Raw genomic sequence first — 17,737 nt, 5'->3', positions numbered from 1 at the left:
ACATCCCTAGCTAAATTTGTGTAACGAAAGAACCAACCAAAATCCGGTTGCAAGAATCTTCGTGAGGATATTGTAGGAGCTACCTATCATATTAATATGTCTAAAATCTTTTAGGTTCTCTGTGTAATACCCGACTCAGCCTATAAGTATGATCAATAGATTGGTAGATGAGGTTCACCTTCCGAAACAAAACCCTGTAATGCTTGCATGTACAACCCAAATACCCGACATGACTCCTAATAGTGCCTAAAGGGTACAACCCTCATAATGCGACCGTAAAAATTCGAAACTCATACCATGATGACCGCCCCGATGAGACAAATTCAACGCTAACTTCCGCACACGAGCACGTGACCCTGAATGCAGGTTATAGCGTGAAGAATTGACACCTTTACATGTGCAAATATCCATGAATGTATATGAATGACACCATCATGAGGTAAGGATGAGTTCATACTTGAAACTATTCCATTAATATTGGTTGAAACTAAATATAAATTTAAGTGTTAAGATAACCTACTCCATGACTCATAAAAGTCAATTTAATGAGGTAGGTAACTTCATTAACTAAAAGTCAAAGCTCTTCCTTAATTTAAGGAGAGTCATCACACCTAGCATATTTTAATTAAATAAATACTCATTATAATGCTACATGGAGCATACTTAGGGAAGGTAAAACTAGCTTAACTAACAACTAATAAAGAGAGACTCTTAAAAGTCAAAAGTTTTACATGATTCAAGGATATCATGCCACCTCACCAAGTTCTAGAATCCCTTAATTGCATTTAGAATGTGATTAAGACCCTCTAATCAAGCTCTAACAAGATATATAAGGCTAACATTTGAATTAATAAAGGAAATGTAGAGTAGTCAACAACACAATCCCTTAAAACAAGGAGATATGTCCACATGGCTAAGATATTTCTAAAAAGAGGTATGGAGGCCATTTATGATAAGCCGAAAAGTCTCTAATTAGGAGATTATCATGAGACGATCATCCATGAATCAATGAGAGCCATACACCTCATAGATTATAAGATTTATCAAAGTAATTAACTATTGTCGATATAAAGGGGTGATGAATGGATTTTTGGACACCTAGTACCCAAAATTCCTAACTCCTCTAACCACTTCCTAACCCATCTTTAGCCCCTAAAACCCCTCCTAATTAACCCCAAACAACGTCTTAACTTTAAGCTAAAATAGACCTTACAATCAAGGTCATCCAACCATTGAAAGTAGATTAATCTCATTAGCAAGGTGAGTGCTTCCCCTTCATTTTATTTCTTACTCTTATTTTATTTTGATGATGTAGGTGTGGGACCTGCTAACGAAGGCCCCACGTTGACTTTCAAATGTCATCTGAACCGTCCAACAGTTTATATGGTGGGGCAGACAAAAATAATAATAATAATAATAAATAAATATTTAAAAAAAATCAGAAAAATCAGCACAATATGTGGGATCCACTGAACTTGGGCTCCATTGTCAAATTGATGGACTTGATAGGATGGTCAAACCCTCACCCACCCATTAAAAAGAATTTAAATAAACAAAAAAAAAAAAAAAACAAAAAAACAAGTGGCAGCAACTGACGCTAATGCAAAGTCTGTTGGACGTTGCATCGCAGCGTCAGCAACTGTTGACTACTCATGGAGTGAAAGGGGCAAACGGATGGGGCCCACTCCTGGCCCAATCATGATGTACATGCCCCATTCGTACCACTCGTGTGGTTCACCATATCATTTTAGTGCCTAGGCCTAAAGGTCAGCCATATTTGGTCCTCAAGTGGACCAAACAACAAGAAATATGTGTTGGCCGTTGAAAACCTTCAAACACTCACTGGAAAGTTGGTTTGCCACAGCAAAGCACCCTTTAAAAAAAACAAATAGTAATGATAATAATAGAATGATTAGGGGTGTGTGTGTGTGTACATATATATTTATATTTTTTTTTTTAAAAAAAAAAAAAGAAGACCCAACCAAAGGATGAGAGGCGTCCTCTCTCTGGATGTTGGGACGACCAGAGAGGGAGCCCTCTCCTTTGGCACGTGTGAAGGCAGCAGGTGGGGCCCACCTTGGGACCCCATCCTAATGCATGTATTATATATCTACATCGTCCATCAGAGGGGGCCATGAGGTGGCGTCCTCTCTTTGGAGGCTGGGTTGGTCGACCCTCTCATCTGACATGTATAAAGGCAGCAGGTGGGACCACCTTGGGACCCCATCTTTATGTATATATCATGCATCCACGCCGTCCATCAGAAAGAGGCCGACCACCTTAAGCCAGCAACCCAAGGATCAAGCAAATCTAAAACTTAAGTGGTCCACATGGTGAGGATTCAACGCCTACTGTTGAAAAATAATAATAATAAAAAAAATCCTATGGCCCACCGTGCCTTAAATTTTATATATATATATATATATAAAATCCTAAAACCCATTTTTATACATGTGCTTGTTGCCACGCCGTCTACATGGTAGTACCCCTTGTGGGCCATCTTGATGTGTGGGTTTTATCCATTCTGTTGATCTGGTGGGCCACCCCTAAGATGAAACAAATTCAAATTAAAAATGGGCCGCATCATTAAAAACTACGCAAATTGAAAGGCCGCCAATAAAATCCTCTTAGGGCGTTAGCTGTTCAAAGGGCCCAAATTTGTGGGGCCTATTGTAAACACGACCTTGTTGTATGGCAAAGCACAAAAATGAGGGAGATCCGAATCTCAAGGAGGCTGCACGTCAGGAATTGGTAAGGATTGAACGACCACCGTTTAATTTTCCCTAGGGCCCATCATAGACCCTACCATGATGTACGTGATCATATCCATGCTCCCCTGTTGAACGTCAATTTGATGGATGCACGGTACACTCGTGCCATTTCGGATGGTGAACTGCCTTGATGCATACAGTGTATATTCAAACCATCCTTTCTTAGAACTCAACATCGTATTGATCTAGAATAAGTTATTATAGGTGCCAAAGTAAAATCGCCCATCGTCATGTAGTGATCAATTTTGCGATATTTAATTAAATTGTTTGAAGGATGCTTCCACATAAGAAAGAGGGTTGATGGATAGAACGGAATAATAGATTAAGTCATGAATAATAACCCTAGATTAGCAACCCTAAGAATTATAATCTGATTCAATCATAAGTATGCGATGGAAAGGTTTGACTTGCCAAAGGTAGGGAGGCCATGAGACTAGTCTAACCCCAAGTTGACAACACCACGTTGGGATTGGCTTCCCAGGTAAGTGACTCTTTAGTCATATTGCATCCTACATAGCGGCATGCCTTGAGTTCTGGTTATCCTTGAGTTACTTGTCATGTACATCACGATGCCTTCCATAGCATGATACATATGATGAGAATTAGTATCCTAATTCTTTACCACACCACGGATTGATCGTATTACGTAGTCTACCATTGAATTATGATAATGATGATGATATTGATTCATGGGACACTTGAAATGTGGAAATAGTAGGGGATGATGTGCCCCTTAGGTTGAAAGTCCCTAAACCCCAATGATACCTAGAATGCATCACCGTTGGGCCAGGTGGACACATGGGCTATGGATTTGACTCCCACTGACAAGGTCAGGTTGAGAAGGGGTAGGTCCGACCCGCCATAGGGCTGAGGTGGCAAATGGGGACCTGTTTGACCCGCCAGTGAGGAGAAGCACGAATGAGGTTTGTTACTAGCATGCACAGTGGGAATTTGTAATCCCACTGGTGAGTAGCGATGTCAATTGCTAGTGTCTGGTGCATGGGCATTGACCCCGGTGGATCCTAAGTCCCAGCAATATATTGATCATAGTTATGATGGTAATGTTCAGGGGTAGTACGGTCAAGTTTGCGGTGAAAGGACTATCTGCAGATGTTTATACAGTTTGCATGCAATTATTTTATGCCTCTCACACATAATCACATTTCATCATTCATTCAGACATCACTCTACATAAGTTATCTCTTATGGTAGTTTCTTTCATTATGTCTTTCATGTTAGTTTATCTTGCATGCTTATCATGAAGACCACGTACTTATTAAGCCATAAGACTTATTTGTCTTTTAAACACTTCAGGTGAAGAATCTAAAAAAGAAAAACCAGTAGTGACCACTGGTTAGGCGACACGTCCGGAGACTGATTCAACTTTTGGATTTTTGGATTGTATATGATGTATATATGCATTGCGCAGTCAAATGATGTACTTTTGGATTGTAGTATACAATTTACTGGTATACAGACATTACTTATCTTGTCTCTAATATTTCATCATTCATTTAGACATCGAGCTTAGGACTTAGCGTGTGGGCGTTGAGTACCAATCCCAAGGTTCGGGTTGTCGCGCGCCAGATCCAGTGGGTATAGTGGTTGTACAGGACTACCGGGTTTGGGGTGTGACACTCTGCTCCATCCTTCTCTTAAATGATAGCAATTGTGAAGTTCTAGCCAAATTTGTACAACATGGAAGAGTGATATTGTCAAATGTTAGGCAATTCCTAGTTTGACTTGATTTCAAGTGTTCGAGCAAATATCCCAAATGTCGTTTCTAAATATGAGAAAAGAGAAACAATGTTGTTCTTGGTTGAGATCATTACCAAGGTTTGAATTGGTTTCTGCTCGCTTTTTGTTAGATATAATAGGAAGATGTTACGCGATATCTCATAGCCTCTCCAAATTCAATGCAAGGGGCCGACTAGGTAGGAAAGTTGGATCACCGGTCATTGATCTAGTTCCGAGTAAGGAGGGCATGGTGGGGCTAAAAGACTTTAAGACCACTAATCCCACTAGTGGGCCTTACAAAATATTAGCTAAAATCCTCATGGCTATAACAGTCCACATCCTTCCAGCTATTATCTCTTTCTGCCAAGAATTATTGTCACGATAGGCAAATTCTGATTGGATCCATGAAGCATGCATTATCAATCTAAATCGAGAAGAATGGAGTTAGTTCATAAGTTGGACATGACAAAACCGTATGACATGGTTGCTTGGGGCTTCCTTCACTATATGCTGAGAAGGCTTGGATTTAGCCTTAGAGGAAGGACACGTATGACAGAGTGTCTATGTTCAACATCCTTGTCAATCCTTATCAATGGGACTTGGGAGGATTATGACAAGGGACCCTGTCTCCTTTTCTTTTCATTGTGGTGGTGGAAGCACTAAGCAGAATGTTGAGCAAGGTGCAAGGTTCTGAATATCAACATTGAAATGTAGCATGTACTGGCCAGCCCAAAAATGACAAGATATGAAATGTATCCAACTGTATGCAGTGTAGTGTCATAGACTTCATGCCCACACATGATCATAATGAATGCTTTTTTCAGGTTTGGTTGCTATTGTCAACATGTATATTCTTTTGGACAGGATTTGTAACTTGTACTCCTAGTAAAAGCACAAATGTGTGCGGGTTCAGCTTGAAAAGGTCTCACCGGAATGTGACTGTGAACAGAAGTTCACTTGGATAGGGATTTACAGGTCTGATTGTATGTGATGATACTGACTGTGAACTGAAATGTATATTTTGGACATGGATTTTGAAGTAGAATAATATGTAGTCAGATATGATCCTACTGGTAATTATATGGTCAGAAATGATCCTTATGTTAATTATATTCACTACATGTAACACGAACCACAGTCAAGCAGGAACAGAAAAACTCCTTCCACTTCGTTCTTCACAGCTATTGTTGTTGATATTTGGATAATTTTACCTTTCAAGCATTGTTTAAAAGCCATTCTTGTTGCAGATTACTCATGCTGAAATATTACATGGTGTTCGTTGGAAGGAAGCCAGGCATATATGAAACCTGGGATGAAGCAATAGCCCAAGTGGATTGTTACAGTGGTGGCCGTCACCAGAAATACGCCTCTTACATGGACGCAGTTTCAGCATGGATTGATGAAATGGGAGAGCCAGTTCCGACAAGTATAAGTGCTGAAGAATCACCTCATCATGTAAATCTTGGCATTCCCTAACAAGATGGTTTGGACAGAAGAGGTGGTGATCCACATACAAAATGTCGTATCCCAACAGTTGTCATCGACGAGGTACGAAGGGAGATGGCACAGGAAGATGACCGCAAGGCTAGGGACTTCGATGTCCTTGTTCGACTTCTTATTGTGATGATCCTTTTTCTGTTTTGGCTGATACTATGTGTGCATGTCTTAGATAAAAGGGCATTGTAGTGTTCTAAGGGCCTTTTTTGCATGCACAGGTACATCTCAAGATCGCTCACTAGGGGACTTGCCTCCCTTGGTGCTTTGGTGCAGACTTGAACTGATTTTTTGGACTTTGAACATAACTGTAGGGAATTATGTTCTGGTCAATGAATCAAACAGGCGAAATTAGTTGACCATGAAGTTGATGGAAGGCTTAATTACTGATGTAATTAGCATTACATCTATTTGCTATAATTTACTTTCATTTCATGGCTATCAAACAGGGTCTAACAGGATGAAATGGGAGAAATTGGGAGAAATAAATTTTGGATTTCCCCCAAATCCTTCATTTTCCCCAAGTTCGAGAATCAAAGTGTAACAAATGATAAGATCAGCCAACACTCATAAATACCTGAATATTAAGGATAAATAACATCTGGTTGATCAAAAAATTTTAATTAAAAATATTTTTTTCAAAAATTCTAAAAAGTTTTGTCGATCTGTAGATTAGCCTCCAACCACTCTAATGTGAATTTTCCACACTCTAATTGCAAGATAAATGGATAAAATGGGAGAAACTTCAGATTTTCTCCATTTTCCCCAAATTCACTAATCGAAGGTTGAAATCCATGATTGCGCATACAAAACATGCAAAATCATTGATTATCATTTTTTATACTGGTTCCAGGTGATCTAAAACAGAAAAATCTGTCTAAATTCGAGAGGAAAAAAAACTCACCAATTTCGTTTTCATCCCACCCACTCTCTCATCTCAATTTCCACACCCAAATCCCCTTTTCTCTTTAAACAATTGAAAAGGAGTGGTCGAAATCAGCTTAGGAAGCTAACGGAAAAAAAAAAAAAAAAAAAAACTTTGAAGAAAAAAAAAAAAAATTGGCATTTTTTCCAAAAAAAAATAAAAATGCAAGGGGGTTGACTTTTATTGCACAAGGGTTGGTATCAACGATATCGTGAATACAAAGTATTTTTTAACTAAGATATTGACAATATATTGCAATGTTTGATATCTCGTGGATACATTGCAATATTTAGCAAAACATTGTGCAATATTGGGATTTTTCATTACTACACGTCTACATGTGGGTTTCGTATTGCCCACGTTCGATGCCGATAGTATAGATCAATATACTGAAATAAATGGATTGGAGGTCATTGAGGACATATAGATACCTTCCACTTCTCACAAGTCCAGTATCCTCCTCTCATGGTATGGAAAGGTTAATTTCAATAGCATCCTTAGATGGAACATTGGCATAGCTTGGATTGGGGGTTCACCAAGGATGATTATGCAAACAATTGTTGCATCTTTGTTGGTCCTAATGGGGCCACAGATTCTAATGAGGCAGGAGTACGGCCCTTTGGCTAGGATGAAGGAACTTGACCAAATGCATGGACTGGCCAAAATAGAGGGTGATTCCTCAAATATCATGAATAGGGTGTCCTCTGAGGAAGGTATCTGTGGAGGTTGGAGAAATTGATGATGGAATCAGGGAACTGTGGACAGCTCTCTAAGTCTCTTTCATTGATATTCGTAGGAAGGAAATGATGTAGCTAATGGATTGGCAAGGATGGGTACCAATCTTCAATTACTGTTGATTGGATCCATCCTTTTGTCGTAATTTTATAGCTTCTTTTAATAAAATTTCATTACATCCTCCATGCACATGTGTGTCTCCACAAAATCCCATTATATGACACTTAATTCAGTTTACTATCAAAGGAGTGGTGTGTTCGTCTCTACAAAATCTATTATATGATACTCATTTCAGCTTACTATAAAAGAAGTGTGTTCCATTCTGATCAAGATGAAGCAATACAGAGCATTACTACTGAAGAAGAATAAAGGAGCACCAACCGTCAGAATCTGAGTTGCCAATTGCTCCCTAGCAAGAGGATCATGCAAAAGCACCACCAAGCGTGCAAAAAGCTCCTGCATTCACATATGAGAACCAGATTTATCCATGGACACTAGAAGTAAAAAAGGCACATCCAACACAAGGGACCTCTACCTCAGGTTTAGGAATATCAATACGAGTTACACAGTCATTAAGCACTGAATTAGTATATGATGATCTATGCCTACATAACTCCGAGATGCATCTGCAGACCTGCAAAAGCAATGTAAAATTGGGTCAAGAAAGGAGATTCTCACAATTGTATATAAATTAAGCTACTACTGAGTTTGTTGCATAACATGAACACTTGCATTGCAAGGTAAAAGAAAAGAAACAGAACTCTCTTACCGTAGCAGCTGCGCCTGTATATTTTCGCGGAATAATCATCTTCAACAGAAAAGGCCACAGGATATGCTGAATAACATACAAATTTTAAGTACAAGACATTATGCACAGTTAATTATACTAATGCCCGACAGCAGAGACTTTATATCCTATAAACAAAAAGGGTAGCGATCCAATTAAGTTCACCTTAAGAGTGAAGACATTGCAACACTGCAGATAGATATAATCAATGAAGCAGAGTATGACATTTACCTCCATTTCTGGAATAGTAATAACCAGTAAAAGAAGCCCTTTCTCACAGATTGTTCTCAACTCTGCAGGACAGATAGCCCCTATCTTCACCTGATAATAAAATTGGCTTCAGTATATCAAGCCAAGAATGCAGTCCAGAAGGTAACGATCTAGTCTAAACAGTGATAGACTTTAGATAACTGGATACCAGACCTCTAGTTTCTTATATTGAAAAGGCTGGAAAGAGCCACTCATTTGAATGGTTTCCCTTAGGGAGTTGAAATCTTTTGCTTCTTCATCTGATATAGCACAATGGCGTACAAGGAATTCAACAAACAACTCCGCAGAAGGGCCACCCAAGTAACAGTGTAAAGCCATAACCACAATTAGCTGACAAGAAAAGCACCACAATTAGCACCCTGGAAATAATATATAGATTTGATGTACAGTTACAAACAATCCAATCCTGAAACCAAAACATGGAGGAAAGGTTTTGTAGTATTGTGTAAAAGAGAGAGAAGAAAAAGTGAGAAAGAAGATAGAATACAAAAAGAGGTAAGAGTTGGGCATCCTACCCTCTTGCTTATATTCTTTAAGTAATAATAAATAAATAACCAAAAAGGACAATTAATACCCCTCACTTATTACAATATGACCTGTACAACTTAAGTGCACCCAATATAACAAAGGGACATGTTCAAGAACAAAGAATACGTGGGCCACATGATAGCAAGGCCATAAGGCCCACATCCATCATCACTGACACCCCCTCAAGCTGGAGCATAGATATCGTCGATGCAAAACTTGAAATAAACGAATACAAACTGATTGTGACCAAGAGCTTTAGTGAACACATCCGCGAGCTGATCCTAAGACTAACACACAGCACAGAAACTTCGCCATTAAAAACCTTCTCACATATGAAGTGACAATCAAACTCAATATGCTTAGTTCTCTCAAGAAAAGCCGGGCTGCAATATGATAGGCTGCCTGATTATCACGAAACACCCGGATCGGCATATTCACTGCAAAACCCATTTCCTATAATAGCTTCTTCAACCACCCAAGCTCATGTGTAGTTTGAATCATAGCTCTATACTCCACTACGGCACTGGGTTGGGTTACAACACTCCACTTCTTACATTCCCATGTAACCAAATTTCCTCCCACGAATGTACATTGCCCAATTGAACACCACCTATCAGTAAAAGAGCCCATCCAAAAATTCGCATCAGAATACCTTGTAACTTGAATATGATTATGTCGTTTACATAAGAATCCTTGGCCTGGTGATTTTTTAAAATATTGCTAAATCCGAACTACTAGATCCATACATGTGATCCTAGGAGAACTCATGAACTAACCACAGTAGCATATGATATATATGGCTGGGTGATGGTCAAGTAATTAAGTTTTCCAACCAGTCTTCTATGCCTTCTTGGATCATCAACCGCATCTTAATCACTAACCAGTTTGTGACTCCAAGAGATTGGTCTAGTCAGCTTAGCACCAAGAAGGCATGTTTTCCTTGGCAAATTCAAGACATTTCCTTGAGATTAATACATACATTTCTTTGATCTTGCAACTTCTATCGCAAGGAAATACTGAAGATGACCCAAATATTTCAGCAAAAAGTGATGAAGTAGATACTGCTTAAAGTCTTTGATCCATCTAGTATCACTACCTGTGACCCGTGTTTGTGATATCAATAATATCAGACAATACTATTGGTAACATATGTGAAGGATGCAAAACTGGCCGCAAGTTTGCAGACTTCCAAGTATTGGTCGATATACCGACAAATATGGCATTGCATCGGCGATAATATATTGCAACTACGCATTATACATTATCGTCAATACCATATCAATATTGACAATAATATCGATGATATCGACAGTGAGGTATCACATTTTTTCAAAAAGAATCCAAAAAAATATATTAAAAAATCATACAAGTCCTCTCTCTCTCTCTGTTTCCGTATCCCAGGGGTGCAATGCATCTGTCGACACCGTTATAGAAAGCATTGTTCCCCTAGTTCTCCTCCGGTTTTCCCCCCAATCCAAACACACCCTTAGCATCCAAGCAGGGTCTCAATCTTTTCACAATACTGTTTGACTGAAACTTAATGGTGTACACCCACCAACATTCAACAGCATACTTGTCAGATGGAAGATTAGTCGGCTCCTAGGTGTCATTATGATAAAGAGCACTTATCTCTTCCTCCATTACCTACCTCCATCCCTTATGAGACAAAGCTTCCTGATATGACTTAGAACGAAGTGGGAAGAGAAAGACAACGCAAAGTGAGAGAAAGACGATGCAAATTTACAAAATCTTGGAGCTGGACAATGAAAGGAGACAAATTTTGAGATGGAATGTGTCTAACTTTCTTGACTTCAATAGGAAGGTCAGAAGAATCAGAAGGTATAGGGGAAGAAACTAGATCAACAAATTTAGAAGAAGATGAGGTGGATAGCACGTCACAATCAACTTCACTAACTTCCAATTTTTGTAGTGAGTACACTTTGATTGTAGGTCAACTGCAGGAATGGGCTAACCAGTGGAAGTGGTTGTGTATCAACCTCAACAAGTATAGGTACTAGTCCAACAGAAGGAGACTCTGAAGTTTGCATTTCAAGAGACTTACCCTTGCCTAAGAAGAATGGAGTGGACTTAAAGAAGGTAACATCAGCATAAACGAAGTAGCTTGAAAATCAGGACGATAACACATGCAACCTTTCTGAGTTTTGGAGTAACCAAGAAACACACATCTGGCTGCTTGAGGATCTAATTTATCAAGACCGGACTCTAACCAATCGATAGAGCATAAGCACCCAAAAACCTTAGGGGGCAAGGAATACAATGGAACACTAAGGAAGAAAACCACATGAGGTTGACAGACCTCTAAGACAAGGCATCCTATTGCTTGAGTAGCATGCAATTAAAACGACATCACTCAAACACTAATTGGGACATTCATACGACTCAACAATGCACATGTTACCTCAAGTACATGATGATTTTTCCATTCGGCAATGTTTTGCTATGGAGTATGAGCACATGATATTTGATGCAAAATACCATTTTCTGAAAAATGCAAGATAAAGGAATGAGATACATACTCTTAACATTATATGAACAAAATGCGTACGCTTAGGAGTTAAACTGGTTCTACACTTCTATATGAATGACTACGAAAATAGAGAATAATTTAGATCTATCTTTCATCAAATAAGACCGAGTGATTCACGAAAATCATCAATGAAAGTCACAAAAGACATATTGTCTTATACCCTCCCTAACAGACTAGAGACTTGAACAAGTCCTCAAGCATATGATGAAAAAAGCAAATGGACCTAAACTACGCTTTTCCACTCGTGGCAGAAACGAAACTTTGGTTCTTACTCAACTCACACTCTAACCTTGAGACAAATGATAACTAAGGTATCCCAAAATGATGGTAACCATTACATGTTACAGGGTCATAATGGCCATTAAGGAAAAAATGATAGTAGTGGCCCTGTAACAGGCCATTACAAGGCCTAAATAGGGTTTTTTTTTTTTCTAAAAGAAAAAAAAAAAAAAAACCATAACAGCTGTTATGGCCCATATCGTAACGGTAACGATGGTGGACGTTACACGTTACGGCCACCGTTACCTTTATCGAATACCTTCATGATAACGACAAAATGACACTCTTTAGAATCTCAAGGATCAATAACCAAGGCAACAAAACCACACCAGTAAGGAGAGATATTTGTCTACATTAATACAACAGAATCATGGTCAAGATAGTAAAGGCCACCATATTCACAATCTTCTTCTTTGTCCTTAGATCATGAAAGATGCAGTATGAATTATAAAAGGTCACAAATCAATTAAGAGTTTCTGTGAGTTCACTAACTGATGTAAGACTAAAAGGAAATTTAGGTACATGGAGAATAGATGACAATAAAAAACAGGAATCAGGGTGAAAAGCAACCATGCTACACGCTTTGGACTAGGTACCATCTGTGAAAGTAACAAATGACCTCAACAACAATGTATCAATAGAAGAGACATTGGACTCCACTAGAGCTGAACATGGAACAAAAGGATGGACATTGAATAACGACCACAGTCCATCCATAGTTTGAATAACGACCAGTCCATTTTATTAATTCGTAAATATGCAAATATGGAAGTGGTCTTTGTTACAAAAAGGAAGCTAATACAGCTGCAGGTTCATCCTTGTCCTTGCAGAAAAAGTCCAGTGAAGGGTATAATGTTGCATTACAGTAAAATGATATCCCTGCTCAGATTTCGATTCGGGAATTATCATCCACCTCCAAGGAACACTAAGAAGCTTTTGTATGCCAGACGCACCAACCAGCCCAACATGTTCCAACCGAACACAAGGAAGAGTGACGATCATGTATACAGGCCAGACACCGAAAGATCACATTGGTTTCTTAAGAAACTCTCAGCACAAGGGAAATATGAGGAACAAGTGAATGAAAGAAAAGAGAGTTTTAAGAGAAGGGGATGGAAAGAGGTCTGGATTAGATTGATTGCCACTTCAATACCATCAAGTTTTGTGTAGAAAAGAAAAGAAGGAAAAAGTGAGAAAGGAGAAGAGAGAGAACAGAAGAAAAAGAGAAGTAGGGCTGGACATCCCACCCTCTAGCTTATATACTTAAGTAAAAAAGAATAAAACAAAAACACCAATAATACCTCACCTATGATAATATGACTTGTACGCTGTAAGTGTAACCAGTATAACTAAGGGACAACATGATCAAGAACAAAGACTAGGCGAGTCATACGACTTTATGGCCCATATTACAATCATCTAGGTGGGCCATACAACTTTACAGCCCATATCCATCATCATTAACAGATCTAAAATAAGAAATCCCATTTTCCCTTAAACAGAAAAAATAGTAAACTTCAGACAAATCCTACACAAAGAAACTGGGCTGCTCAACGAATACCTCAGCAAGTGCCTTCCAGACACCTAAGCTCTGCTCCTCTAGGAGCACTTTCACAGTTTCAACAAGTAGAGGCCTTTTTCCATGCCAAGCTTCAGACAACCTCCAAAAAGAAATGTTTAGAGAGTCATGCTCTGTTAAAGCAATAAAAAGATTGAATCAAAGTTACAAAAGGCAACCTCGGCAAGAGATGCTTTAAAACACAAAGGGCTCCAACTGTAAAAGGTTCCTCTTTTGACTTGCATCTCTGGATATCAAGCATAAACAAAGTCAGATCACAGAATAAGATAGGAATTAATCCATAGAAAATGTGAAAACATGCCAAGAAAGGATAATACTCAACAGCATATCATTAGGGCGTCTGTTTGATTATCCACTTCCTCTTAAGAAAAAACAAAGGATGGAGAGGAAAGGGATTACATCCAAAGAATAGTGAAGTATTGCAAGCAATGTGACTTGCAATTGCTCCACTGACTGAAAACATTACTCACATTCAAAAGGAACAGGAAAAGGTCCTCGGGGTAAAGCAAACCAACTGTCAGAAAACAATGTTGAACTTCATTATAGGTCTGCAGCAGAAAAATATAAAATTACTATCAGATGTGGTGTGCAAAAATTTAGGTATTCAAATCATCTCGGCTGCCAAAGTCGTTACTGATATTGTCATCTGATGGAAAGACAATGATTCCACAAATACAACTCACCAAACAAAAACTCCCGAAGCTCAAGTGAAAATACTAACCAGGCCAACTACTCTGATTTACTTGAAAAAATGCTTAGAAGAGGACAGAGGAAGTGGAGATACCCTAGACAATATAAAAATTTAACGAAAATAATTTTTTTTAAGGTTTATTTGGCATCTCCCATTACAGCAATCAGAAGAGATTCTCTGCAGCAAAGCCAGTCTCCTGGTGAAATGTTCTGTTATAAGCAACTGTAACTAGCTCTAAGTCACGAGGCTCGTCATGTAGATCTTGAGTTTCTTTTTTTCTTTCTTTTTTCTTTTCTTTTCTTTTTCTATCGATTACAAAGAAACATAAAACTTACCTGCTTCACAGCAGATGGACTCCAATTTTGCCACCAAAAAGAACCAGAACATCTTGACAGCTTGGCAAAGATGCCACAAACTGCCTTCTTATGGTCCAAACAAGATGGGCCCATAAAGGTCACCAGTCAGAGAAAGGGAAACCAGACAGAAGTTCTCTAGTCATAACCATAGGAATCTTTCTTCCCAAACATAACAGTATTACCATAACAAAAGCACAAAAAGAAGATTTACCAATTTCCAGTGACCTACTCATATTTTTAGACTTTTTCTCTTTGAAACTCAAATGGAATTTAAGAGACCAGCTTTGCTATGACAGCCTTCAGAAACAAATTTGATTCTCGAAGCCCATCGTTTTAAAAGGTCAAGCTATCCGACTCCAAAAGTTCAGTCTTAGTTACCCTCCATTACAAGATGTTGGTCTTGAGGAAGCAAGGGTAAGCATCAACATGGACAAAACCAATTCAAGTGCAATAAGATCCCGATGAAATATGCAGGTCCCTAGTCACCATCCTCCCAAGCCAAGAACATATGTTTTCCCCAAGAAAAGAGTCCAACTAAACTTTATAATTCCAGCTTGCTCTGAAAATAACAAATATTTAAAGTCTAATCTTCTTTACGTGAAACCCAACCACTTGAATAGCCCTCCAAGCGAATTCAGCTTAGACGAGACTTTGAGCGAGTCTTGAGCACAACTTGGTCTCCTTAAATTGCCAGAAATAAAATGATTAAAAAAACGATAAAATAATGAGAAAACACTCAGAGTTTTTACACTCTTGAGCTTTCCTTGAGCAAATTGACATATTTTCAACAAAAGCTCAACCAAAATGTGATGATCTTTGAGTCCTCAAATCATCAAGTTTCCCAGTATGGCATGGTTGGACTGTTGGGGGGATGCGCAAGAGCAACCCCGAGTTAGAATCAAACAACCAAGCACACAGAAAACACAAGGTTGTTTTACATGGAAAAACCCTCTCGGGAAAAAAACCATGGCACAAAGCAACAGCGAATCCACTGATAATCAATGTTTACAAGAGATGGAAGAGCTTACCATTCCAAGAATACACCCTGAACACCACAAAAAACCTAGCTTTGAAATCTCTTTGCTCACCAAAAGACCCTTAGCACATTTGAATACCTTAAACACGGATTAAAAACCCTTAAAAAGGATTAAAACCGAAATAGGAAACAAAACCCGCAATTCCACAAAACTGCGCAAGTTAGTCGATTGGAGCTTCGATCATATCTAGTGTCATCAACATCCCATCAATGGGATCGAATCCACCTTCGATCACAACGATTTGGCCCCAAAAACTGTCCGGCGAGCAAAGGCCAAAAAACAGGATTTTCTTGATGGGATCGAGTGGGCTATCGATGAGATCGACAGTTGCTTGATGGGATCGAATGGTTTGTCGATGGCATTAACAAACCCAGTTACAGTCAAATTTAAGACATCTGATCACAATCTCAACCATGTCTTCAATTATCATGAACGACAACTCCAAGCTCCATCTTTAATTGCCTCCATCATATTTCTACCATCGTCATCGCTTCTCATGTACACTCCACCTTCATCAAGCCTTTGCTAAGCCTAGAGAAATCGCACATAACTTAATTTCTCTGAAGGAACCACCTTCATAAGAATGTTCGCCCGATTCAAGCTTGTGTGGATCTTCTCAAGGGTCATTCCGCCTTCCTCAAGTACTTGTTAGATAAAAAGATGATGAACATCAATATGCTTAGTACGAGAACAGAAAATCGAGTTCTTCGCCAAATTGATTGCACTTTCGCTATCACAATTTACTGACACGGCTTTCTGCTGAAGCCAAAGTTGATTTATCATCCCTCTCAACTAAACGCCTTCTTTGAATACTTCCGTCACCACCACATACTCTACTTCAGTTGTGTAAAGAGTTACCACAGACTGAAGCTTCGACATCCAACTAATTGCTCCACTCGCTAGCACAATTGAGTAGCCAGAAGTTGATCTCCTATTATCCACATTACCTGCCTAATTGACATCCACATAGCCTATCAACTTGTCTTCTTACTTTTCAAACGTCAAGACATAGTCTACTATACCTTGAATATACCAAAGTAACCATTCTACTGCCTCCCAGTGTTGCTTGCCAAAGTTAGCCATGTATTTACTCACGACACCCACTGTATGTGAAATATTAGGTCTCGTAAAGACCATGGCATACATCAAACTGCCAACAACACTCGAATAGGGCACATGAGACATCACTTGCTTTTCTTCATCTGTAGTAGGACATTGTTCGGAAGAAAGCTTAAAGTGAGCAGCATGGGATGTGCTAACCAGTTTCGCCTTGTCCATACTAAAGTTTTTCATTACATTCTCAAGGTATTCAGCCTGTGATAACTGTAGCCTGCTCCTCTATCTGTCTCTGTGAATATCTATGTCGAGAATCTTCTTTGTAGCCCCCACATCTTTCATTTCAAATATCCATGACAGTTAAGTCTTCAAAATATCGATCTCAGACATGCTATGGCTGGCAATAAGCATGTCATCTACGTACAATACCAGTACGATGAATTGTCCATCATTCAGTGTCTTATAATAGACATAATGATCATATTCACTTCTGGTAAATCATTGACTCATCATGAAAGTATCAAAGCCTAGGCGACTGCTTTAGTTCGTATAACGACCTCCTTAACCTACAAACTTTATTCTCTGCCCCTTTCACTTCGAACTATTCTAGTTATTTCATGTAAATCTGCTTCTCCAACTCCCCGTGAAGGAAAGCAGTCTTCACATCCATCTGCTCCAATTCTAAGTTGTATTGGGCAACCAACACCAATACAAATTTTATAGACACCTGCTTGACCACAAGTGCAAAAATCTCGCTGAAATCAACACCCTCCTTCTCCGCATAGCTTTCGCGACCAATCTTTCCTTTTATCTATCATGTTTCTTTTTGAAAATTCACTTACACCCGATCGCTTTTCGCCCCACTGAAAGCTCCACCAGCTCCCATGTCTCATTCTTATGCAAGGAATTCATCTCGTTATGCATGACTGTTATCCACTTCTCAG

The 17,737-nt window shown here is 39.0% G+C and overlaps 1 protein-coding gene across 6 annotated transcripts in view; it reads right to left on the bottom strand.

Moving 5' to 3' along the window:
• Positions 1–17,737, bottom strand: part of LOC131225494 (protein SHOOT GRAVITROPISM 6) — a 180,226-nt gene that overhangs the window by 112,442 nt on the left and 50,047 nt on the right. For 5 of the 6 annotated variants that reach the window (XR_009161371.1, XM_058221025.1, XM_058221027.1 and 2 more), the window contains 8 exons: positions 14,124–14,201; positions 13,812–13,879; positions 13,636–13,735; positions 8,873–9,049; positions 8,681–8,770; positions 8,432–8,497; positions 8,198–8,296; positions 8,044–8,118 (listed from right to left, as the gene is read on the bottom strand). Coding sequence is in view for 5 of the 6 variants with exons in the window: in XM_058221025.1 (XP_058077008.1) it covers positions 8,044–8,118; positions 8,198–8,296; positions 8,432–8,497; positions 8,681–8,770; positions 8,873–9,049; positions 13,636–13,735; positions 13,812–13,879; positions 14,124–14,201 (753 nt within the window). In the remaining variant the exon portion in view is untranslated. Of the gene's footprint in view, positions 1–8,043; positions 8,119–8,197; positions 8,297–8,431; positions 8,498–8,680; positions 8,771–8,872; positions 9,050–13,635; positions 13,736–13,811; positions 13,880–14,123; positions 14,202–17,737 lie in introns of those variants that run through there. The other variant, XM_058221029.1, reaches the window with a different exon arrangement.

Source organism: Magnolia sinica, chromosome 14, assembly GCF_029962835.1.
Source record: "Magnolia sinica isolate HGM2019 chromosome 14, MsV1, whole genome shotgun sequence".
Taxonomy (NCBI): Eukaryota; Viridiplantae; Streptophyta; class Magnoliopsida; order Magnoliales; family Magnoliaceae; genus Magnolia; species Magnolia sinica.
Note: the sequence above shows the minus strand (reverse complement) of the source record. Positions and strands in the feature narration are given on the sequence as shown.